General features: G+C 52.4%; 7 protein-coding genes across 7 annotated transcripts; 4 read left to right on the top strand and 3 right to left on the bottom strand.

The window, feature by feature from the left end:
* Nucleotides 1–1,923: 1,923 nt before the first annotated feature.
* PG986_005958 (uncharacterized protein) lies at nucleotides 1,924–2,806 on the top strand (the record flags this gene model as incomplete). Its single annotated transcript, XM_066842180.1, has 2 exons — nucleotides 1,924–2,224; nucleotides 2,280–2,806. The coding sequence occupies 2 exons, from the start codon at nucleotides 1,924–1,926 to the stop codon at nucleotides 2,804–2,806; spliced, it is 828 nt and encodes a 275-aa protein (XP_066702042.1).
* Nucleotides 2,807–5,796: 2,990 nt separating this feature from the next.
* Nucleotides 5,797–8,016, top strand: PG986_005957 (uncharacterized protein; the record flags this gene model as incomplete). The annotated part of the gene is made up of 4 exons (XM_066842179.1): nucleotides 5,797–5,843; nucleotides 5,950–5,994; nucleotides 6,053–6,847; nucleotides 7,113–8,016. The coding sequence occupies 4 exons, from the start codon at nucleotides 5,797–5,799 to the stop codon at nucleotides 8,014–8,016; spliced, it is 1,791 nt and encodes a 596-aa protein (XP_066702041.1).
* A 299-nt stretch (nucleotides 8,017–8,315) lies between these two features.
* Nucleotides 8,316–10,433, bottom strand: PG986_005956 (uncharacterized protein; the record flags this gene model as incomplete). The annotated part of the gene is made up of 2 exons (XM_066842178.1): nucleotides 8,316–9,285; nucleotides 9,340–10,433. 2 exons carry the CDS (start codon nucleotides 10,431–10,433, stop codon nucleotides 8,316–8,318), a joined length of 2,064 nt encoding a protein of 687 aa, XP_066702040.1.
* Nucleotides 10,434–11,709: 1,276 nt separating this feature from the next.
* On the top strand, nucleotides 11,710–15,077 carry PG986_005955 (phospholipase D2; the record flags this gene model as incomplete). The annotated part of the gene is made up of 13 exons (XM_066842177.1): nucleotides 11,710–11,968; nucleotides 12,022–12,195; nucleotides 12,245–12,263; nucleotides 12,321–12,362; nucleotides 12,477–12,786; nucleotides 12,850–12,907; nucleotides 12,959–13,058; nucleotides 13,114–13,353; nucleotides 13,412–13,514; nucleotides 13,567–14,113; nucleotides 14,190–14,339; nucleotides 14,395–14,534; nucleotides 14,610–15,077. The coding sequence occupies 13 exons, from the start codon at nucleotides 11,710–11,712 to the stop codon at nucleotides 15,075–15,077; spliced, it is 2,610 nt and encodes an 869-aa protein (XP_066702039.1).
* Nucleotides 15,078–15,758: 681 nt separating this feature from the next.
* On the bottom strand, nucleotides 15,759–17,424 carry PG986_005954 (phospholipase D/nuclease; the record flags this gene model as incomplete). Its single annotated transcript, XM_066842176.1, has 2 exons — nucleotides 15,759–16,928; nucleotides 17,023–17,424. The coding sequence occupies 2 exons, from the start codon at nucleotides 17,422–17,424 to the stop codon at nucleotides 15,759–15,761; spliced, it is 1,572 nt and encodes a 523-aa protein (XP_066702038.1).
* Nucleotides 17,425–19,296: 1,872 nt separating this feature from the next.
* PG986_005953 (Thioredoxin) lies at nucleotides 19,297–21,659 on the top strand (the record flags this gene model as incomplete). Its single annotated transcript, XM_066842175.1, has 3 exons — nucleotides 19,297–19,499; nucleotides 19,599–21,261; nucleotides 21,315–21,659. The coding sequence occupies 3 exons, from the start codon at nucleotides 19,297–19,299 to the stop codon at nucleotides 21,657–21,659; spliced, it is 2,211 nt and encodes a 736-aa protein (XP_066702037.1).
* Nucleotides 21,660–22,336: 677 nt separating this feature from the next.
* PG986_005952 (acyl coA binding protein) lies at nucleotides 22,337–22,833 on the bottom strand (the record flags this gene model as incomplete). Its single annotated transcript, XM_066842174.1, has 3 exons — nucleotides 22,337–22,489; nucleotides 22,580–22,647; nucleotides 22,740–22,833. The coding sequence occupies 3 exons, from the start codon at nucleotides 22,831–22,833 to the stop codon at nucleotides 22,337–22,339; spliced, it is 315 nt and encodes a 104-aa protein (XP_066702036.1).
* Between the last annotated feature and the right edge of the window lie 562 nt (nucleotides 22,834–23,395).

The raw sequence follows: 23,395 nt of genomic DNA, 5'->3' as shown, positions 1-23,395 counted from the left end.
TGCGGGACATTAAGCGAATGGGATGGTTGCACTGGAGAGGAACCAGCTCGCACATTCAATCATCGTGTACCGTTGGTATCACTCATCTTATCGTCTACGTCGTACTTGGAATTGCAGGATTGGGGGCCATCCTGCGGCGCCGCAGGCTTACCACTGGCAGCAGAGGTACGGTTTTGTGTTGAAAAATCGACGGATAGCCGCATCCAGCATGCATGCATCATCAGGTGTGTGCTGTACCGGCACTGGCACTGGTGAATTTTTTTTTTTTTTCTCGCGTGGTCAACCAATTGATGCAATATGACGTGGTGACTTTCCTTCCTAACGCCTGGCATGCAATGATCGTGCGAGTATGCACTTACCTACATGCAGCGCTGTGGGAGGTGGCATCAAATGCAGCCCGTTCAGCAGGCAGCGATAGGGTGGTAGGCGAGGAGCATTTACCCCTGGCTCCGTAAATTTAGCATCAATGCCATGCCACTGAATCTTCTGGCGATGCCTCACCGTGGGACCAGGTTCTGAAACGCCAAGGAGACAGGGATACGATCTCCCGGCGAATCAGGCCACGGATTGCCAACTGTTCCTGGCGACTGATCGCTTTAGCATCTGAGCTTCGAACTTTAGGCCCTGATCCAAGCCTAGCGCCGCATGGTGCCAGGACTGATGACCAGATTGTCGATTGATGGGTGCCTGTAGAATTCATGTTGCATTTGCAGCGCTTAACCTTAAGTAAGCCGGTCGCTAGGTATTTTCAACGGTCCCCGCCGCTTCCTCGCGCCTGTCGTTGCAATAACTATTTGAACTCTGTCCACCTATAAGCCTGTCAGGTACATGCTACCAGATGTTGTTAGCGTGGCGAAGGAAGCGCAACTACGTTTCTTTTTCTTCGCGATGCAGGGGCAAGCGCAAATAGGGCTGGAGGTCATCGTATCCAATTAACACTCTGTACCTATTATGTATTCACATACGGGCGTCTAATGCCAGGTACCTCGGCTGTGGCAGCCTCAGATTTGACGGCATGCGCGGCCCCCAACCGGAGAACCTCGACATAGACGAGAGGATCGATGACAGGCAGACAGGTACACAGATCCATTCTGCCAGAGCTCTCATGGCACACTGTAATCAAACATGAAATTGAACGCCGAACGGAGAAAGAGAGCACTTGGCAGTGCTGGCTGTGTACTGAGTTAGGATGACTAACTGGCTGCGGTCCGCGTGCCGTCCCTCCCACGTTTCAATCCCACTTTGGATGTACACTCAAGCGGATGCCGTTTGCTGTCCTGTCTAATTCAAAAAAAAAAAAAAAAAAAAACCTTGGCCACACCCAGCATACATGTTCGCAGCAGGTAGGAAAGGAGGGATGCACTGAGCTGTGCTTTCTTTCAATGCTCAATCTAGTAGAGATAGTCGAGAAGTGACAGACAGAGCGCATGGGATCCCTGGACGGACGGCACGACTTAACCTAGAGAATCCCTAGATCTGGGGTTATAGTGGACAGAAATTACGCAGGATCCACCGGCCAGTGCAAAGTGACAGGGAGTGACCACCGACAGGCGCCCGCCGTTGGAGGGACGAGGGACTTCTTCTGGGGGGACCATAGCACCACTCCCGTACCACCGACCACCGTTCAACTTATATCACCAAGCTCTACGCCCGACCTACATCGTCTGTGCCCTTTTCGACCTTTCCTCTCCTTCGGTTTCGCCCTTTTTGCGTCGCGATTGTTGGTATCTGATTATCAGCCGTGTTGTACCCTATTGTTCTCCTAAGAGCATCCGTTCGCTTCACACCCAGTCATTCTTTACATAAGACCGACCTACGCTCTACCTACTCACTTTCTTTGCACCTCCTACCTTCGACTCGACCTAGACAGAAGCAGAGCAGGCTCAGTCCCTTCTTGGTTCACCATACATCAACTTCGACAGTATGCTTTTCAACGCGCTGTCCCCTCTTGCCTTCGTGGCCCTGGCGGGTCATGCCATCGCTGACCCTGCGCCTCAACCCTACCAACTGGATGTTGCCAAGATGTCGGTCAGAGACATCTTCGGTCTACAACGCCGTGACGACGGTGGTGAATACCAACCTGCCGAGACCCTGTGTGGCTCGGGAACCACCTGCGCCGAGGCTTGCGGCAAGGGCTTTGAGCAGTGCGGCTCCCAGGACGATCAGGTCCACTGCTTCAACCCCACTGTCGGCCAGACGTGCTGTCAGGGAGGCACGAATGGCAGTAAGTTGGGAGTTCATATCGCAGGTGTTGTCCACTCAAACTAACAGAGCTTTAGACGCTTGTGACGCAGGCTACTACTGTGCCAATGATGGAAAGGGCGCTACCTGGTGCTGCAAGAATGGCGATGAGGCCTGCGGAGGCAAGCTTCCCAAGTCGCTGATGTCGACGACTTCTGTTGCTGCTGCGACCACAACCTCCCCAAGCACTGCGCCAACCACCAGCTCCGCAACCCCCGAAGCTATAACTTCACCCAGCTCCGCAGTCAGCTCCGCGTCTACCTCTTCCAGCTCGGTGGCTAGGCCCACGAGCGCGACCAGCAGCCTCGTTGTTCCTGCTAGCACCACTTCCTTCGCCGCTGCGATCTCGAGCTACTCAACGAACTGCACCACTTACACCACCAAAGTGATAGTTCCCATATCTGAATCTGGTGCTAACAGCACGTCTTTGACTACGTCTGCCAGTAACGTCTTACCTTCTGCCAGCGCCACCAACTCCACTCCTGTCACTGCGTCCAGCAACAGCCAGCGCCCCGTGGTCGCCTTTGTCCTTGGTGTTGCCGCTTTGGCAGCCCTGGCTCTCTAAGCTTTCGCCGCCACCTGCTGAAGGGGCATTAGACCTTTGAGGCAAAGCCTACAGCAAGACGCGATACGATGAGATGAGCTATGAAGAGAAAAAAGACGAGGTTCGATATCCGTTCTCAAGTACCCTTCGCCAGTAAATCAGATAGTGGAGAAACTCATAAGGTTGTTCCTTTCTTTGTTCTGTGCTGGTTTGAGACGTTGCTTGCCAGTGCCCGCCCACCTTTTTGCATCCTATTTTAAGATACCTTCAATACCTTCTCGCCGTGCTGGTATACGCAGACATTGTTTTCTCCTGCAGGCCTTGACGGTATGCAGTATGGGCATCTGCGTGCTGGCATTTACTAATTACTTCTCTTCTGCATTGGTGGATGGTGTCGATGGACAGGGGACCTCGATGGACTTTACTTTCCTGTACATATTTCGATTGAAGGGCGAATGAGACAGCCCAACTTATTAAGCAATTGAATTGCACCTCAGCTGGTACTACACACTCGATGCTTTTCTAGCGACCTGAGTGACATGCATTGTTCGTGTTGGCGGCGCTACGGCTTTGCGTGCTGCGCAACCCTGGCGACTTAGTCGCATGCTCCCTATTTGCAGCTCTGGCCGAGGTTGGCAACGTCCCGTACCCTCTCCGGTCACGTTTGCTAAGGGCGAACGCATCATCCCCGTTCTGGTATGGAATGACGGCCGGCCACTGCAGGATAGATACATGGGACTGAGGTTCGCCTGTTCACTGCTTGTAACGAAATCCTGGAGCCTGTCTGTGGCAATATGGAAAGACCCAAAGCGACAGTGATAGACAGGTTTCTACAGCAGGGGCAAGGCATTGGAAGCGGGTGGCTTGCGTAAGATACGACTTCGGGGTCCTGCCACCTGTGACCCATCTTCCCGGGGAACGAATGCACCAAGAAGCCGTGCTGGGGAGAGAGGGTGCTATCACGATTTGTTGGCTTGGCTTCCCCAATGTCACCGTTGTGAGATTACATTTGTTTCGTATGACTAGAAAATCTTGGTCTTGACAAATCCACCTATGGAATGGGGGCAGGTTTGGCCGTCGATAATAGCCTGCATGCTAAGACACGTAGGTGATAGATATCACAGATTGTTCGAGTTGTTTCTGGACGGACGGGTGGTAAAGTCGGCTTACAGCATCTATTCCGCGCTGGGTCAGGTGCATCGGCGATGCCGCTCGATTGGCTCGGTGACTCGATGCTGCCCATTCGGATGTATTGGTTATTCTTCTGACAAAGCAAAGCACCCATCAAAAACCAGGGCCTGCTGCGGCCCTAGCAGCGAACGGGTTGGAGTGAGGTCGGATTAATGTATGCAGATCGTGAGGTAGAGGCTGAAACAAGGCTGGCATGCTGACAAAGTATGCCCACGTAAATTAAACGCGCAGTGTTGCTCAACGGGTCAACAATCGCCCCCTCCCCCCTCCCCCTCCTCCCTTTTCTGATATGCTGATCATCGCATATTGCTCGGAGTCTGGGGATCTACTGGCCCATGCCCCTGCTCGTCTTTCTCTTTTGCATGCTAACTTGGCCGAATCACAGCATTGAAGGTGGCGGCCAAGGCGGTGAAGCCGTTGCTTCCATCCCCGACGGCGTTGTCGGGGTGGTCAGAACAAACTCACATCGGGCCAAGTAAACAGCGACAGACGAGACAGCTCTACCAAATCCTATTGGGTAAGCACGACAACTGAACACGCCGGCAGGGCACCGGATCTCCGACGTGACTATGCGCCCGAGCTGCGGCGCCAGGCTGAGTGTAACTCTGTTCCATCGGGCTTCGAAGCGCAGCTTCGAACTTGCCTACATGCCTGCGGGATATGAAAATGATAGTTTCCATTTGGGTAGATTAATGTATGGCCTCGCATCCAGCCGGGAGTCACCTGCCTTTATGCATTCCAAATCCGAGCAGAGCCCTGGTTGCAGATGTATGCTTGGCCCTTATTGGTGATTTTGATTTTTTGGGGGCGGCTTATGTTCGAAGGGCGCAGGCAATACGTCGAGTGACTGAGAGACTCAGGAGTCAGGACTTCCAAGTCGAGTGTGCAACCCACGAAGCCGGGTCGCTTCTACGTCAGCATTTGATGCACGCGAACCACGCCCGCGCAGCCGGAGGGAGACCCGATTTGGGCTTCTTTTCCAAAACAGGCGATTCGTGCCGATTGCTGGCCCTTGGTAATAGGAACTTACCTACTCACATGCGCGCGTGTGCATCTTCTTGGCTCCGAATTGCTGACCGATCCGAACCACATGTTATCTCCGCCGTCCACCTCCAACACCCTCGGATAGACCGCGACTGCACCGCCGGATTCAACGACGTATCTGCGCTCGCACCCATCTGGCCGACCGAAAGCATACTATCAATGTACTGGTATTTGTCATGCTTCATGCCAGTGGGATGTTACCGGCTAAATCCTGCCCTTATACATTGGCTGTGTGTGGGTTAAACAAAAGTAAGGTTGTATCGTATGAAGTTCTTCTGCTGGCCAAGAAGATGGCACGATGACGAGTTATAGCTACTTGGTAAGTAGACATTGCAACTTGTATCGATGTACTGTCGTTGTATCCCTGAGTTATGGAAGCTTCAGGAGTGTTACTGATTGCAGTAGATCGAGGGCTCTTGTGGTGAGGTACCCCGTATTATCCTTTATGGAACCGAATAAACCAGACCCTGTGGTGTGTTTCCACTATATCTATGTTTGACTACGCTGCTGCCTACAATCACAGAGCTCCGTGGCGTCGGTGATTTGCCACCTGTCTCTCGGGATCGCAACTCCTCCCAGGTATAACTTGCCAGCACTATACTCGTAAATAAGGTGTGATATCCCGGATGTGTGACCGGTGACAGTTGAAGTTGAGTTGTAATCATTCTACTTACCAACAAGCTTGCTGACACTATCAGATCCCATCGCCTATAACCCGCGCCAAACGCCGAACAGCTGTGGCTTTGTATTTAATCTGAAGCCAGGAACCAGTGTCAATGAATTATACGCGCAAGAGGGCCTTGCTGGCTTGTGACTTCTGCCGGTACGCAAGAAAGCATCTTGACAGCGCAGGAGGTTTCTGATGTGAGGCGTTCTGATAGATATAGGAAGAGAAAATGCGACGGCGAACGCCCTTGCTCTACATGCAGAGATTCCAACGCCGACTGTGTCTACAAGGAGCTCCCGGCTGATAGGTAAAGAAGCTCTCCCCAACCTTGAGAAAACACGCGATAACAAATATAACCCATTCAGGATCGAAGACGCCAGCCCTTCGGCTGTGGTGGACCGTCTCTCCAGAATAGAGGCTCTCCTGGAACAGCAAAGTCAACAGTTACGACAACTGTCGCCTCAATCCAGCCCGGCCTTCTCCCCGTCCCAACGATCCGGCTCCTTTCCTCTGATCCATCAGGCTGCCTCAAGCTTCCTTGATCCTCCTCATCCATCAGCAGACGACCTGCAAGACGCGCATCAATTTCTCATCCCCAGGGGCGTCAGTCTGACGAGTAGCCTCTTCTTGGCCCCAGGAATACGCGAGCAGCTTGGGAGGTACCCGTGGAACTTCTTCTTTGCCTTGGAACAGAGTCATGCCTTTTCGAGTGCTATCGATCCAGTGAACTACAGCCCTGCGAGCTGGCCAGCGCTTCCAGAAAGCATTGCGAACGACCTTGCCAATAGCTACTTCCTTCATGTGCACCCACACCACCCCCTTTTCTGCCCAGATGTATTCAGTGTTTGGCAGGCAAGGGCCACCCAGAACGTGGCTGAATACAACATTGAAACCGCCATTTGCCTTTGTGTATACGCCTTGGGAACTATTGCCGTTACTACCCCTGAAGAGGAAGAGAATGAGAGCACACTAGGTCTTCAGCTTTTCAAACCGGCCCTGCAAATCACTCTACACCTCTTTACGTGGTCGTTTCAACCTAGTTTGACGATATGCCAAGCTTTATTGCTGGCCTCGACATACTTTGGATATCTGGGTCGGCCTCTACCTCGCGGGAAAATGGCGTACTTCGCTGCACGAATGTTTCTTGATCACCTCGAAATGTAAGCACACACACACACACATCACATCAGTCATATTTCTTTATTCTCATTCACTCGCTGACGCACCGAGAGAAGACATCATCAGTCATCCCTTACAGAATGTGATGATATCGAGCTTCAAATATTCTGGCTCTGTTTTCTAATTGACTGGTTCGTTCAGAGCAATCTTTTTCTTCCGGTCCTTCGAGCATTCCCATATATATATGTATATATTTATCTATCACATATAGAATATAACCGTCTAATCCATCATATGCATCCGTAGTAACCAAGCGGCGGAGCTGAATGTCATCAGGAGTGGCATCGAGCCGCTAGGGGACAGGATGTCCCTTCCGCGCAATATGAATCAGAACATGAGCGATGCCAACGACACCATAAGCTTCGTCGCCGAAATTTCCCTGAGGCAACTCCTCAACCGCATCCTCAGCTCCCTCTACGGCGCCCAAGAGGCGGTGCCTGGTCTGAACTCGGCCCCTCCCGCTTCCTCGCCCCATCAGTTCCCGTCCTCCGACACTACTGCGTCGAGCATATGGCAATACCAAGGGCTCAGCCTTCCAAAGACGATGGCCTTGAGCTCTGAACTCAACCGTCAGCTGGAGCAGTGGTATGACTCTATACCCGATGGTCTGCGGCCTCCAAAGGGGGTTGAGCCGATCGAGACAGATAGGGGTCGCGCCCTCAGGGTCCGTTATTACGAAGCCCGGTACCTCATCCACCGCCCTTTCGTCATGCAAGCTGCCGCCGCCAGCCAGCATCAGCAGCAGATCATTTCTCAGCCGGACCCGTTTTCTTCGACCGCGGCCGCGGCCGCAGCCGCAGCGATGCCAACCCAAACCGTCGACACGCTACCCCAAGTAATCCTCGACGGGTCCGAGATCTGCATCGAGTCGTGCGTCGCGTACCTGTACAATGTAGTCGAGCGGCTCGAGCGGCGGTCCGCCCACCTGTGGTCCCTCGCGCAAAACGCCCTGGCCTGCGTCCTCGTGCTCACGGTGGCCGACGGCTGCCCGCCGCTGCGGCCGCTCGTGCTCCCTTTGCGGCCGCTGCGCGACACCTTGGTCGCGAGGCTCGGGAGGTGGGCGACCCGCGGCTCTAGCTTTGAGGTGCACGTGGCGATTCTGCAGAGCCTGCGTTTTAGGGGTGACGATGCGACGGCAGGGGTACAATGATAGATAGAAAGGGATGGAGGAAGGGGGGACGGGGGATATAAGTCTAAATACTTACAGTTGGCTTAATGGACGTTTATTGATATAGAATATCACAATGGATATGGGCTGGTTTGGAGTTCAAAGCCAAAGCGTCTCTTACAGGTCCGTTTTGTAAAACAACAGGGGTGCAACAAGCACAAGCATGGTGATGCATCATCGCATTACTCTAAGGTGTTTTTTTTTAAATCGTCTCTATACATGAATAGTATTGGGCATGTTTTGCATTGACCTCGTAAACAACAAATGCTAAGTCTATCGGTCTAATTTCGGCGGGCCTTTTTGTTGGATCGATCCGACTTCTCTTCCTCGCCGGTCGTCCGCTTCCTCCTCTCCTGCAGCAGCTTCTTCATACCAGGCGTAGCCTGGAACTTGGGGTCCGACGGGTCGATGGCGTACTCGTGGCTTTCAAAGACCTTCTTGAAACGCTCGTCCGCCACGTCCATCTCGAAGTCCTGCTGCAGGCCGCCGCGGTCATCGGCCCCGTCCTTCTTCTTGCTCTTCTGCTTCTTCTTGTTCTTCTTGTCCTTCTGCTTCTCGGCCCGGGCAATCTCGTTCATGTCGAAATGGTCCAGGTGCTCAGCGGCACCCGTGGCGTCATCGGTCATGAGCTTCTGCAGTCGAGCCTTCTCGGCGGCGTCTTGGGTAGCTTCGGCTTCTTTCTGGGCCCGCTTCTTTAGACGCTCCTCCTTCTTCTGGGAGGTCCTGGACACTTTGACTGGTCCTTCCGTCGTGAAGAAGGGGTCATCGAAGCCAAGGTCGCCATCTTGTTCTGTGTTTTCTTCTTTGGGTGCTTCAGTGGGCTTAGCACCATCACGTTTAGAAAGCGCTTTGTCTTTCTTGGCAGCCTTCCTTTCCCGCTCCTTGCGCATGTATCGTTCAACTGTGGTCTCGTTTTCGGGCGCGTCTGTCTTGGTCTCGTCGCCTCCGAAGTCACCAGTGGTGAACGTCATCTCCATTTCACCTGTAGGCTCTTGCTTGGAGGATTTTGCTGATGCCTCAGCTCCGAGACCAAGCGCCTCGCGCATTCGCTGCCGGGCAAGCTCTTTCTTGCTTAGCTTTGGCGCGTCGGCTGGTGTCCCGTCGTCCGCCTCAAATCCATCGGCACCTGCATCCGAGTCTTCACTATCGCTTGCAAGATAAGCCCGAAGGTCGTTCTCCTGAATGTCAGAGCGACTGCCCGTGAATGCTCGTTTGATATCTTCCTTTCGGGAAGCTTCTTCGGGGTGCATACTAGGGAGCCGGGTTAGCATTTGTGGTTGTCAATCCCATTGTAGATGGACTTACTCCCAAGTCAACTTGACTTTGCTGTGCTGCAGCGCATCGGTAACATATTCGGTAGGCCGGTACGATGCAGGGACTTCGGTGCAGGAATCTCGAGGCTCATCGTCGAAGGTGACACCGTCGGGAATAAAGCGAAGATCAAGGAAGTTTGAAGTAGTCTGGTATTCTGTACCATCTGTGGCTTGGTAAATGCTCTCGGCGCAAGCCTCATTGTTGCAATCGACAACGGCGTAATAATATCGCAATCGGTCGAGTTGGTATTTTCGAAGGGCATCACTGTTGAAGTCGTCGGCATCCTCCTCCTGTAACAGATCCTGCTTGATTTTTTCGTCCTCGTCCTCGTCACTATCTTCAGGCTCGTCTTCTGACCCCTCGTCCTCGGAATCCGCTTTCTTCTTGAAGATCTCTTTGGGAGGGCCTTCAAGCTCTTCCCGCTCGATCCTACCCTTGCCAAATTCGCTAGGATATATCGATATCCTCTCGATTTTGCCCCCTTTCGGTACAAAGCTCGAGAATAGCGCCATGAGATCTTGGGACTTGACATGGTCCCAGTCCATATTGACAACAGCCAGTCTGCTCGTCACTTCGCCAGTTTCGACGTCAGCATCTTCATCGCGTAAACGTTGCATGCTCGAGGATGCTTTTGTGGCAGCTTCCGCAGCAGTCTCCTCCTCCTCTTCATCGCTTTCAGAGTCGGACTCGGACTCGGACGAAGAGAAGCCACCTCCACGCGCTGGGTCATAGTTCTTGCTGGCTTTCTTCAGTTCTTTCTCGACGACTTCGTCGTCTTCGACTTCGACATCTTTGACGTCATCCTCGTCATCTTCATCGTCGGATGCTTCGTATAGCTTCTTCAGGGCTTCCTTCTTGCTGTCGGCCTTGAGCTTCCTTCCATATCGATCCACAGTCGCAGCAGCTGTGAACTCGTCGTCTTTCAGCACTTTCGAGAATCGCGAATCGACCTTGGTCTTGCCAAGTTTCCTCGATGGCAGACGGAACCGCTCATCGGTTTGGAAGTTGGCGAATCGGGAATCTGTGATAGCAGAGCCTTTGCCGCTGCCGCTACCGCTGCTGGCTTTCTGTGTCTTCTTAACCATCTTCGATAGCTCGCCCTGAAGAGAATGAGCCCCTTAGAATCTTGGCAGTATGTAAGGAAGTGGACGGATCAACTGGTCTACTCTCTTCCCAATTGCGCATGCAAAAACCGTACAGCACGACTCTCGTTGAGGGATGGAGAATTGTCCTCGACTCCAGCGCGCAAACTTCCGTATCTACAGTACGCTATCTTCAAAATTACAGTGGAGCCGACACATTTCTGCCAGGGCGGTGAGCGCACTCGATTTCGTAACCCCACCATGGCCGTTGATCCAGGATTCGAGCGACAGCCCCCCCGCCAATCCCAGCTGCTGAAGGATTGCCTTCCCAGTGACAGAAGCCAAAGATTGGCGATGGGATGACGACCATTAAAGCCGTCTAGCCCGTGTGTCGGACGTCAAAATGTAGAGTTGACCTGCGAATGTGACTTTTGCCGTCAGGCTTGGCGTTCAGCTGAAGCTTGTTCGCACCAGCTGCCGAACCAAGTATGCACCATGGAAACTTACATCCACCGAACTGACCACGACGTCGTACTTGGACACGCCTTGGCTAAGTTGGCAGCCGGCTTGTGGGGGTTAGTCTGTACATAGGTACGTAAGATGGGCGAACATGCAACACAAACAACACTTCCCGAGCATGAAGGGGCATGAAGCTGGTGTTGGTGAAACATGGTATGTGCATGGGTTGGTTCATCGCTTCCTTGCATTCCCATTCCCATTCCCCTCCCCCCTCCAGCCCCTCCTCGTGTTGACAAGCAGGAGATTCAGTGTGTCCCTAAGGTTGTGTCCCAGGTTGATCGCGTTCCCCATCGCAGCTCGAACCCCACTGCCCGAGCATGAACCAACCTCTGGACAGTAATGAAGTCCACCTGGGTCCGGGTGCCAGTATTCTGAGCTGGCTTCCGCTGAGCCACTCTGGCATCCCAGCCCAAGCTAGGATAGGGCAGACCGACAACGAAACATGGGCCGAGCCGGAGCCATTGGCTGGAGTTTGTCAGTGATGCGTATGCGTGCCAGCCAAGCGTGGCCCCTTCAGCTTTAAGCAATCTTGTTTCAACGTGACATCTGCTGGCTGATCTCAGCAAGCTGTAGGCGACCCCGGGTTACAAATAGCATTTTTCTCTTCCTTTTTATTTCTTATCACGACCGCTTGTGCATGTTTCATTGCTAGGAGGGATTTCTTTCTCCCTCTGTCTCTTTTTCGTCGTGAACCATCTAGAAGCAGCAACGGTGACTCCACCCACTCACCAACTCGTCTATTGCTATCTACATCTCCACGATGGATAGACTGTTCCACAAGCTGGAGGAGAAGGTCGAACATAAGCTCGATGAGGTATTCCACAGGGAGGGACACAATCACGAGGAACAGCAGCAGCAGCCTCATGAAGAAAATGGCCATTTCACTCCACAGATCCAGCATCAGGACGAGGTTCGCCAGTCCCATCGCTTCCAGTCCTTTGCGCCCCAGTCCTCCGGCGGTGTGAAGTGGTTCGTCGATGGCGCCTCGTACTTCTTTGCGGTTTCCGTAGCCCTTGAGCGTACGTTTTGCATCTATACACCCGAGCCGCATGCGTTCTGACATTGCATGCAGAGGCTCGAGAGAGCATTTACATTCTCGATTGGTGGCTAAGCCCCGAGCTCTATCTCCGAAGACCCCCTTCGCGCAATGAGCAGTATCGGCTTGACCATATGCTCCGAGCGGCGGCCGATAGGGGAGTCAAGGTGAATATTATCGTCTACAAGGAGGTTACTCAAGCTTTGACATGTAAGTCTTCTGGGCCCTTTGATATAACTTGACGTCTACTAACGTCAAGACTCCCAGTGGATTCGGCGGTATGTTGCGCCTTTCGAACCTTGCCCGGTTCGTATTATACTAACGATAACGCATAGCACACCAGACACCATCTCGAAGGCATGCATCCCAATATCAAGGTACGTTCGAGTCCCCCAAAACTGCCTGCGTTTGTGGTCGTGGCTCTGCTTTCATTGTATCTGGGTACAATGTTTGGTACTCTTATAGCTAACTTCGACTATACAGGTTTTCAGGCATCCAGATCATATCCCTAGCGTTAATGACGCTAAGGCCGACCTCGAGGCCGAAATCCAAGGCTTGACGGAGGGTTTCAATGCTGCAGCCCTCCACAAGATCTCTGGTGACGCTTTGAAGACCCTCTATGGATCTGCTGGCGATGTCGTTCTCTACTGGGCACATCATGAGAAGCTCTGCATCATTGACCGCACAATTGCCTTTATGGGTGGCCTTGACATGTGCTTCGGAAGATGGGATACCAACTCCCACCCAATTGCCGACGCCCATCCCGGAAACCTGGATGCCATCATCTTCCCGGGTCAAGATGTTAGTCTTCCCCAGCTCCATTCCCTCCCTGTATACCAAATCTAACCCCAATCAACTTAAAAGTACAACAATGCGAGAATTTTTGACTTCGAGGGCGTCAACGACTGGGATCATAACAAACGTGAGTTACACCAGTCGCCCCCAAAACACTTCTATTCTAATGCACACATAGTCGATCGCACTCAGAGTTCTCGCATGGGTTGGTCGGACATTTCGATTTCTCTCAATGGACCTATCGTCCACAACCTGATTGATCACTTTTCTGATCGCTGGTAAGTCTCCGTTGATTTGCCCAGGTTGCTTTTAGCGTGTACTTATGGATCCCAGGAACTTCATCTTGGAACAGAAGTACAACGGAAAGGACCCTGGAAAGTACGAGCCTGTGCTTTCCAGCACGGGAGGACTTACTGGATCTGGAGATAGGGGAGCTCCCATGGAAGGTGGCATCCGTCATCGCCTTACGCACGGATTTCAGAGATACATGGGCGAGGGAGGTGAAGGTGAACGCGAACTGAGTGAGCAGCACCGTGGCGGCTCTTCAGAACTCTCCATCCAACTTTGCCGAAGGTATGGCCCCCAAACCCTTGCTTGAAAAACGGATATAGACGTGCTCACCAAACGCCAGCTGTACGGAATGGTCTGCGGGCCATCCGACCGAGCACTCCATTGCAAATGCCTACATCGCGGCGATTGGAAATGCCCGTCATTTCGTCTACATTGAGAACCAGGTATTTTAGAGCACATATCTTGAGAGACATGACACCTACTAAGAAATCACAGTTCTTTATCACAGCTACGTCTGACGAGCAGCATCCTGTCGAGAACAAGATTGGCCGGGCGATTGTGGATCGCATTGTTAGAGCTCACCAGTCTCGCGAGGACTTCCGCTTCATTGTTCTGATGCCCGCTGTCCCGGCTTTCGCTGGAGATTTGAAGTCTGACGGTGCCTTGGGCACACGAGGTATCATGGAGTTTCAGTACAACTCCATCAACCGCGGCGGCCACAGCATCATGGAAGCTTTGCAACAGCAGGGCGTCGAAGACCCAAGACAGTACATCACCTTCTACAACCTCCGCAACTACGACCGCATCAACATATCCTCGACCATGGGCAGGGTGGAAAATGATAGCGGCGTTTCTTACGAAGGTGCTCGTCGCGAGCACGACGACATGGTGGGCGGTTACCCCTATGGCGGACAATCCGAGGGGCGTGAGGGTGGCTCTGGCCGCCAATATGAACGTTATCAGGAGGCGGCCAATGACGCTAAGGACTTGACCTGGGATTCGATCTCGGCTTGCTATATGAACGCAGGCCCTGATCTGCATAGTAAGATCTCCTCGTGCTATCTGGCTTTGCATTCGCAAACGTCCACGCATAATCACTAACGCCAATGGCAATATAGATATCCCATGGGATGGCGATGAAGAGTCCGAGCTGAACGCTTTCGTAAGCGAGGAGCTGTACATTCACTCGAAGGTCTTGATCGCCGATGATCGTCTTGTTATCTGTGGATCTGCGAACTTGAATGATCGTTCGCAGCTCGGCACACATGGTAAGTAGCCTATCCACGGTGTATCTGGATTCTATACTTACTATTTTGCTCTTAGATTCTGAGATCGCCGTTGTAATCGAGGGCGGAGAGACCGTCGAGTCGGCTATGAATGGACAGCCCTACCAGGCCTCCAAGTTTGCCACCACATTGCGCCGCCAGCTTTGGAGAAAGCATCTTGGCCTGTTGCCTCACCAGGTAAGAAACAGTGTTGTCACACAAATTATTTCTACGGTGGCTTTGAAAGGGGGATAAGACTGACAAAGAACACAGCCCCATGACCGTCCCAATGCGAACTGGACACCCATCGACCGCGACCCGCAGATGTACGACTTCGACTCCCCTGCCGATCGTCTCGTCCAAGACCCCATGTCGCGTGAGTTCTGGGACCTCTGGACGGGCACGGCCCGCTCCAACACCGAGATCTTCAACAAGGTCTTCCACCCGGTCCCCTCGGACCACGTCCGCAACTGGGAGCAGTACGACGACTTCTTCAGCCGTCACTTCATCGTCCCCGGCAACGAGGAGGACATGTCTGAGGAGGAGAAGCGCGGCCGGGTCCCGTACGGCCACGTCGTGCGCGAGGAGTTCCCTGGCGGCGTCCGTGAGCTCAAGGACTGGCTCAACCGGGTCCGTGGTACCCTCGTCGAGATGCCCCTGGAGTTCCTTATCGAACTGGGCCAGGATATGGCCAAGGAGGGAGTGTCTCTCAACAAGTTCACCGAGACGGTATATACCTAAATCGTTAGCTAGAGTTTGGTGGACTTTGGAAAGAAGCGGAAAGGCATGCGCTGGGATTTATCGCAACGTAGGCTAGATGACTGAAAATTTACAGGACTTCTTTCTACTTTTGTGTGTAATGGATGCTCTTTATCGCTCAGGGGTATTACAGTAAGTGCGTCATCAGCTGACGCCACATAAACAACTGATTACATCTGTTTAAACCGGTGTTCATGTGATATTCGCCTCCGACATAAGCTCTAAAGTCCTTGCACATACCACATGCACTTTTTTGTATCATCATCTTCTCTCGTAACGTACCGCGCAGTATCCCCTTAATGGCGACAGCGCTGCTTCCATCGTCTTATGCCGTACTGTATGGATTAATAATTGTTTATACTACTAATATATAATATTTATTCTACTAAATACGATGGCTAGATACTTATTTAAACATAATACCTAAGCTACCCCGGAATGGATACAATATTTAATCGGACAGATCGGGAACCAGTTGGTCATTTATGGCAAGTAATGCTAAACGCAGCATTCTCGCCATTAAGGGGATACTAGTTGAATTGGTCCGATCAGAATGAGCTGAAGTGGTGACAAATAGCTAGTGCATCATTGCGAGCACGTTCTAGGCTAGGTGGAGTGTCGCGTACCGATCAAAACCCCCTTTCCTCATCGATTCTAGTGAATTTACCAACCCGGCCAGGTCATTCCCATCCAGTCAGGTTGCGTATGTGCCATTGTGGCAACCCAAGGTGCTTCATCATCTCCGTACGTCTGCAGCGGCAAATTGTATGGTATCCTCAACCCAACGAGAGGGAAATCGCCCTCAAGTTCGACAGGGGATGGCGAATTTGTTTTGAAGGTACCAATCATTCTTGCATTGTCGGCAAGTAGCTCTGGCCAGACTAATACGCCAATCTCCCAGGAGGCAACTCTGATCTCTTGGGAGGCGCCCTGAGCCTCACCCCAAGCCTGCTTCGACAAATTCGCTGAAGTTAGCATAGCCCAGTCGATAGAGTTCTCACCATAGCGAATATAAGTCTTTATGTGGGGAGCTGCACGCTTTCGGCCCCCATCACGCACTGCTACACCTTTGGGCAGCTCAGTACCCTTTTCTGAGTCGTTTGCCCAGTGGCAGAATATTGGTCGTAAGTACTGAAGTTGTTTGGCTTGTTGTGCCGACTGAATCTTGGTGTGGATTGAACCTCCTGAAGCATACCCATCCAGAGACCGACGGATCTCCGACGCATCTGGGAACACAACCTTGAAGCTGGGTCGAGAAGTGGACTTTGCCGCCGAAGACAATGAGTCGAACAAGGTCCGTTGGATCCAACTGTCAGTCCCACCAAGCGTGGCGATTGATGATACTTGCACCACAACATCGGCCTTTCCTGGCTGGACTGGTATTGATCGCATTGCTTGTTTCAATGCTGCCCAACCCCAGCGAGTCTCCCTTGGATCAGTCTCCACGGCATGCCTGCCCGGAACACTGGCAATGAGAGTGCCGCGTACTGCAGAGAAGTCGAACTTCGCTAGTGAGTCGACTAGGGGTCGACAAACACTACGGTTTGTGTTGTAAGCTCTCAGGTAGCTCAACAAGTCCGACTTGAACTTATGACCGCTACCTGTGGTGAAATCTTGGTTCTCCTCCCCTTTGGATAGGGGGAGCATTGGAGTAGACCATACAGCATTGGTCATGTTTGTCCAATCCTTGGAGATCATATTGGCTGTGTGGATGATGAGTTGGGCTGTATCGTCGTACCGAAACAAAACTAGCATCTTAGAATGATGGGAGCCAAACATCTCGGGCATGTAGGCTGTATGGAGCTCGACGTTCTTGAAAGCAGAAGCACCTTGCTGTTCAGGTTCAAGGTCAGTATTGTGCCAGATTGCGCCCGCGTCTATTTTGATTTGAGTGTCACCAGAATGACTTGCACATCTGGGGTCTTACCTCAAGTGCAACACGGTTTGGGTCTCCTCGTTTCCAGAACCCATGCACAACATGAACTCTTACCGAAGACCGGACATCTTCATCAAAATGGCACATCAAGAAATTGATCTCGTGAAGGTAGTTAAAATCCCAGCACTCTAAGATCAGGGGATCGCCCAGTAGATCTCGCAGGGATACTGCCCCAATATTCGACTCGGCCGGCAGATCGCGGATTGCGGTCAACTGAAATGGAGAGGGCACCAGCAACCGCTCCTGCCGAGCCACCCTCTTCCTAGGAGGCGGACTGATCGGCCGTGTGAGGGACGCAGGTCCAAGTTCGGACCCGGAGGCAGCACCGACATCTGCGGGTGGTGGGTCATGGCCTTCGGATAGGCGCCGGCGTTTGGCAGGAGGTTCAGACATCGAGTATGTACCTGAGGCAGGCGTGAGTGACGAAGAAGAGTACAGTCAGCGTTGTGACAGTGCAGAAGTCATGGGCCAGGAATATTGGCTGCAATCGAAGTTGAGATGAGGTTGTCACGTCTAACCGTTGCCTTACGACCACTCAAGGTTGACAGATGCGTCGGGTTTAGGTAGGCATTGCAATTGAAGTGGATGTGTACTTGTATGTATGCACCTTCTCTACTCCGTGCATTCTTATCACCGAAAACTAGGTGTCGGTGGGCGCAACACAACACTGCTACGTGACCATAGCTAATATGAGAAAGAGCGACCCTAGAATAAGTGACTGCCAAATCGAACACTCGATTTCTTTGAGAAATAGGTACTTATAATAAGGTAGGTGCGGATAGCTGGTGGCTGGCTGGAAAGCATTTGCTACGTGTTGCTGCGTGCACTTACCCTAAAGTTAGTCTAACTAATTGAACGGCCTCGTTTTCTTGTCAAGTCTGTATGTACATTTGGGACCCGGCCGGGCTACATGGTGCTAACGTATGCAACCAATTGCAACAAACATGATCCCGTCAAGCAGCGAACCATGATGAACCAGGCTTTCCAAGGCCGGACGCAATATGCTACCTAGGTACATACCAGATGTGTGTTATAGGCTCTATGTTACTATGACTGCAAACATCAGTGCTGAATTATATCTGCCCAGGAGACGGTACGTTCCAAGGTTCCATGGACTTGCATCTTACCTAAGTACACCTGCAGCATAAAAGGGGGACCAAATTGGCAGAACTGGCGTCACAGCTGGCGGTGGGGCGCGGTAGCCTCTGGCCAATTGCAGACCTGGACACCTGGACCCTGGTGCTGAAGCTGTACCAATCCTGGATGGAGCCTTGGCAAGCGCTCCTTCGCACCTGCGTGCTGCTCGGGGTTGCTTGGAGCCTGGGAGCCTGGCAGTGCAAGAGGTGAATTTCGCTTCAGGCCAGCTTGGCCAGCCGGGACTGGCTGACTGGCTGACTGGCTGACTGGCTGACTGGCTGACTGGCTGACTGGCCGACTGGAGAGGCGAAGAGGCCAAAAAGTTCGAGACAGCAATGGGCCTGCCTGCATTACTGGGTGCTGGGGACACGGACTCGCTCTTCGGGGCCCTGTCTCGCTCCCTTGCCTCAGAACTCCCTCTCCTGAAAGTGTACGTGGTAGGAGGCCGAAATAACGACCCCCTTGTCAAGTACCGAGCACGAGCCAGATCTTTGAATAACGCGCATTATTTTAACATAACGTGAGCATAACAACCCTGTCACTACACGGTGGGTAAGCACTTATTTACCCATCATAATATGTAAAAGCGCTGGGCCTAACAATGTATCACTCACTGATCTGGCACTGACCTGCATTGAATTGCCCTTGTTTTTCTCCGGCATCCATTAACCTACTTGTACAAACTCAACTCTTTCTCGGAGGCCACGGCGACCTCTGTATTTTTGACGTTTCATCCCCGATTTTGGCTTCTCTTTTTTCTAGAACCGCGACACAAAACCCATTCCACGGGATTTTGAGGCTCCCTGATACCACCTTGGGGGACGTCGCACGCCGTGTTCTCGTATCGCATGAAGTAGCCCCGATGCAGATCTGCACCAACAGATAACCAACGCGATTAGTTGTCTCGTGTTCGATTAATCTACACACAACCCTCCACCCCTTTGCTTCTTCTTCCCGACTCCTTCAACCGGCTTGGACGAATCCCATCGCGCTTAAGACTCTGCTGGTTCTCGTTTTGCGCGGCCGAGCCAGCCAGATAATACTTCAATTCGCTTAATCAGGCCGACCCTTCTTTTCCTATTGACACGCTCGTTTCTTGTTGCAATATAATCCCCCGGGCTCTCCACCATGAGGCTCGCTTCTTTCGCGCTGCTCGTGGGCGCATCCGTCCTGGGCGCGGCGCAGGCAATTGGCGCATCCGCCCCAGACGATGTCGCCAAGGAGAACACCCATTTCAATGGCAAGAAGGTCCCGCCCTTGCTCGAGTTGACGGCCGATAATTTCGACAAAGAGGTCAACGTGACAAAATACCTATTGGTAAAATATTACAGGTATGACATCAAAATCCCTTGCTACAAATCATAGACTCTGGCGCCTCCTGTGGGCATTGTTGGTTCGCGATGACTGGAGACTGATGATCGCCTTCACAGCCCTTGGTGCCCACATTGCATAGACTTTGCTCCGACATACCAAACGCTGTATGAATACTACTATACTTCAAGTGCTCCCGCGAGCGCCAGCCAGGAGGTCAAGTCCGCGGACTCCCCCTTCGAGAGACACTATGATATTAGATTCGCAACCCTCAATTGCATTGCCTATGGAGACTTGTGCACCAAGCACGAAATTACCTCGTACCCTCAGACAACACTGTACAAGGCCGGCAAGGCTGTGGATCTGATCAAGGGCGGGAAACCCATGAAGGCTATTGCAGGCCTTGTCGAGAAGGAGCTGGAGGCTGCATTTCCCGGTACTCGACCTAAGGAACTCAACCTGCCCGAGCCTGGCGCGACCAACTCTCCCGATGCCAAAGACGCCACTACAGAAGCGAAGACTGACAAGAAAGATGACAAGAAAGATGTCAAAAAGGATGACAAGATCGCTGACAAGAAGGCTGAAAAAGCCGACAAACCTGCCGAGCTGAAGAAAAATGACAAGATTCCTGAGCCTGCAGTGGTCGAGAAGAAGCCCACCACGCCTACCAAGCCAACCTGGGATCCGCCAAACCCATTCGGCACCAAGGCTGCGAAACCTACTTCAACCCCCAACCAACAAGGACTTTCTGTCGCACTCACTGCCGAGAGTTTCCAAAAGCTCGTCACCATGACTCAGGAGCCTTGGTATATCAAGTTCTACGCACCATGGTGTCATCACTGCCAGGCTATGGCCCCGAGCTGGGCCCAACTTGCTAAGGAGATGAAAGGACGTCTCAACATTGGCGAGGTCAACTGCGACGCCGAATCAAGACTGTGCAAAGATGTTCGGGTTCGCGGTTACCCCACTGTTCATTTCTTCAGGGGTGGCGAGCGTGTCGAGTACGATGGCCTGCGTGGACTCGGTGATTTCGTCAAATATGCCGAGAAGGCTTTGGATATCTGTGGCGGGGTCCAAGATGTTGATGCCGAGTCGTTCAAGGCTCTCGAGGAAAAGGAAGATGTTATCTTCGTCTACTTTTACGACCACGCCACGACTATAGAAGATATGATGGCCTTGGAACGACTTCCTCTGAGCCTGATTGGGCATGCCAAGTTGGTTAAGACGAGAGACCAAGCATTGTATGACAGGTTCAAGATCACGACTTGGCCTCGACTTTTGGTGTCTCGTGAGGGAAGACCTACATACTACAACCCTCTGACGCCTAGAGAGATGCGGGACACCCGGCAAGTGCTGACCTGGATGAAGTCCGTCTGGCTGCCGATTGTACCTGAACTCACTGCATCCAATGCCCGAGAGATCATGGACGGAAAGATTGTCGTTCTCGGTATTCTTAACAGGGAAGAGAACGAGTCATTCTTGCAGGCCAAGCATGAGATGAAGATGGCAGCCGGCGAATGGATGGACAAGCAGGTCCAATTGTTCCAGCTCGAAAGAGCCGACCTTCGTGCCGCCAAGCAGCTCCGAATAGAAGAAGCCGAGGATCGCAACGATCAGCGCGCTTTGCGAGCTGCCAAGAGCATCCGCATCAACATGGACAAGTCGGACACTAAGGAGGTTGCTTTTGCCTGGGTTGACGGCACTTTCTGGCAGAGATGGATCAGGACTACTTATGGCATCGACGTCAAGGACGGCGAGCGCGTCATCATCAACGACGAAGACGTAAGCATTCATTCTTCCATTTTGCAGGTTTATTCTTACTAACATCTTTATAGAACCGTAGATATTGGGACCAGACCATTACTGGACACCACATTACACCCTCGCGCACTTCGATCCTGGAGACCATCTCCAAGGTCACCGTTTCGCCTCCCAAGATCAAGCCTAAGTTGACCATCTCGAGCTTCGAGAAGGTCTTCTTCGATATGCGTGTAACTTTCACCGAGCACCCTTACCTTTCCATTGGTTGCTTCGCCGGTCTCGCTCTTGGCATCGGATCTTGGCTGCGCGGCCGCCTCCGGAGGAACCGCAGCTCGTTCCGCCTGGAAATGGACAACCTTCCCATCAAGGAGCTCAAGGATACTTTCCTCGGCAACACCGCCAACGGAAAGACGGACTGAAGGAATTGTTCAGATTAAAACGAGGTTAGATGGGATGTATGCATTACCGGCGAGTCCCTACGGTGTTGGTCAGGTCTGGAATTGACACCATATATCTAGCGGGAGTTCCTGTATATTACACCCTCTTGTGACACTACATGTCTGCACATTCTACAATCCGACCTTACGACCTTGGAGGATTTTGGTTTATCGATGAGAAACGGTAAGGCGGACTTAGTTCTATAACACGGACGGGTTGGTAGGGCCGGAACGGGATTGACGGAGTTGGGACGTTCGAGAAGACCGGGTGTGGTCCATAACGACACCCAGGATATCCTTTTCCTCCTGGTACATCAAAGATGCCAGAGCATCGAAGGTTCAATGCATCGTAATAATACCAACGTATTTCTTTTTTTTCTTTTTTTTTTTCTTCTTTTTCTTTGGTTCACCACATTCTTCGAGAAACCACGCATAGTCGACATGTAAGACCAGTGGACTTTTTTGTCGAGTCATGGACGCAAGTACACCTACGTGATGGGTGATTTGTTATATAGAATCTTGTCGGGGCGACTATGGAATCTGCTGAAGACCGACTCCACGCGTAATGCCCGGATGTTTAATATTTGTCTTGGGCCCCTCTTCATCTTTTGCCCTGGCTTGGGCTTGTCCGCACTTATATATAGCTGTGTGCGTGTGGCTTACGAGGAGCCGACAGCCTCGGGGGCCTTGTTCTCGTCGTAGCCGTACTCGGCCTTGCACTTGTCGATCAGGGCGACGTACTGCTCCTGGGCGAGCTCGGGGGTGACGCCCTCGTCGACCTTGCCTTGCCAGGCCTTAGCCTTAGCCTTGCCCTATGGTTCCGAAGCGTCGCATGTCAGCCGGCCGTTGTCCTACTTATCTTATTTGGGAAGTGGGGAGGGATGTTGTAGATGCACGCATACCTTGATGTCGAACATGCCGGGGGCTGGGGCGGCCTTGATGTCCTCACCGGTGCCGATCTTGTAGAGGGCTGTTCGGTTCGCGACGACGTATTAGCACGTATACACTTTGCAGGATGCGGAAGAAGGAGGGAGGGGCTGGGATCCGTGTGGTGTGACGTACCGTACATCTCGAGGAGATGGTCGTTGCTGGGCTTCGTGGTCAACTTCTTGGAGTCGACGACGGCTTTTTTGAATGCTTCGGTCTGCTCAACCATTTTGACGGTGGTGTGTGATAGGGGGTTCGGGGGTTCTGGTGGTGATTGTGTAGAAGGAGACGTGGGTATGCGCGAAAGTCGAGATGTGTAACAAAAGTTGAACTTGCAGCAGTGAAATAATGCCACGAGATGGAGACGAACGATTACTATATAAAGAACGTCTCAGTTGTTGAGGCTGGCTGCCCACTTTGCTCTACACAAGCCTACGTGCCTACGTGCTTGACCCCCCGCCCTTTGCGGGGTATTTCCTCTGGCTTAGCATCATGTGTTGAGCCGACAGGTTGAATGAGTGTGTGGCTCTTCCCGAAAGGAGCACAGCATGGCGGGGCTTGGCGGGCTGTCCTTTTGGGTTGGGCCCGTCCTTGATTGGGTCGTCGACTAGGCCGCCCAGTTATCTGTCACGCCAGGGCAAAGCTCTCCATGGCTTGCTGCCGGCTTGCTGGTTACTTGCATATAAAGAAAGGGTCGCGAAACTTTGTGTGCCGTATCGTACTGTACCTACAGCAGCCTCTGGAGAATGGATCGAGGCAATGGTACTTCGGGGATTGCCGCCCGGGTGTCG

The sequence above is a fragment of the Apiospora aurea genome, assembly GCF_038362705.1.
Source record: "Apiospora aurea strain CBS 24483 chromosome Unknown utg000004l_segment0_segment0, whole genome shotgun sequence".
Classification (NCBI taxonomy): Eukaryota; Fungi; Ascomycota; class Sordariomycetes; order Amphisphaeriales; family Apiosporaceae; genus Apiospora; species Apiospora aurea.
Note: the sequence above shows the minus strand (reverse complement) of the source record. Positions and strands in the feature narration are given on the sequence as shown.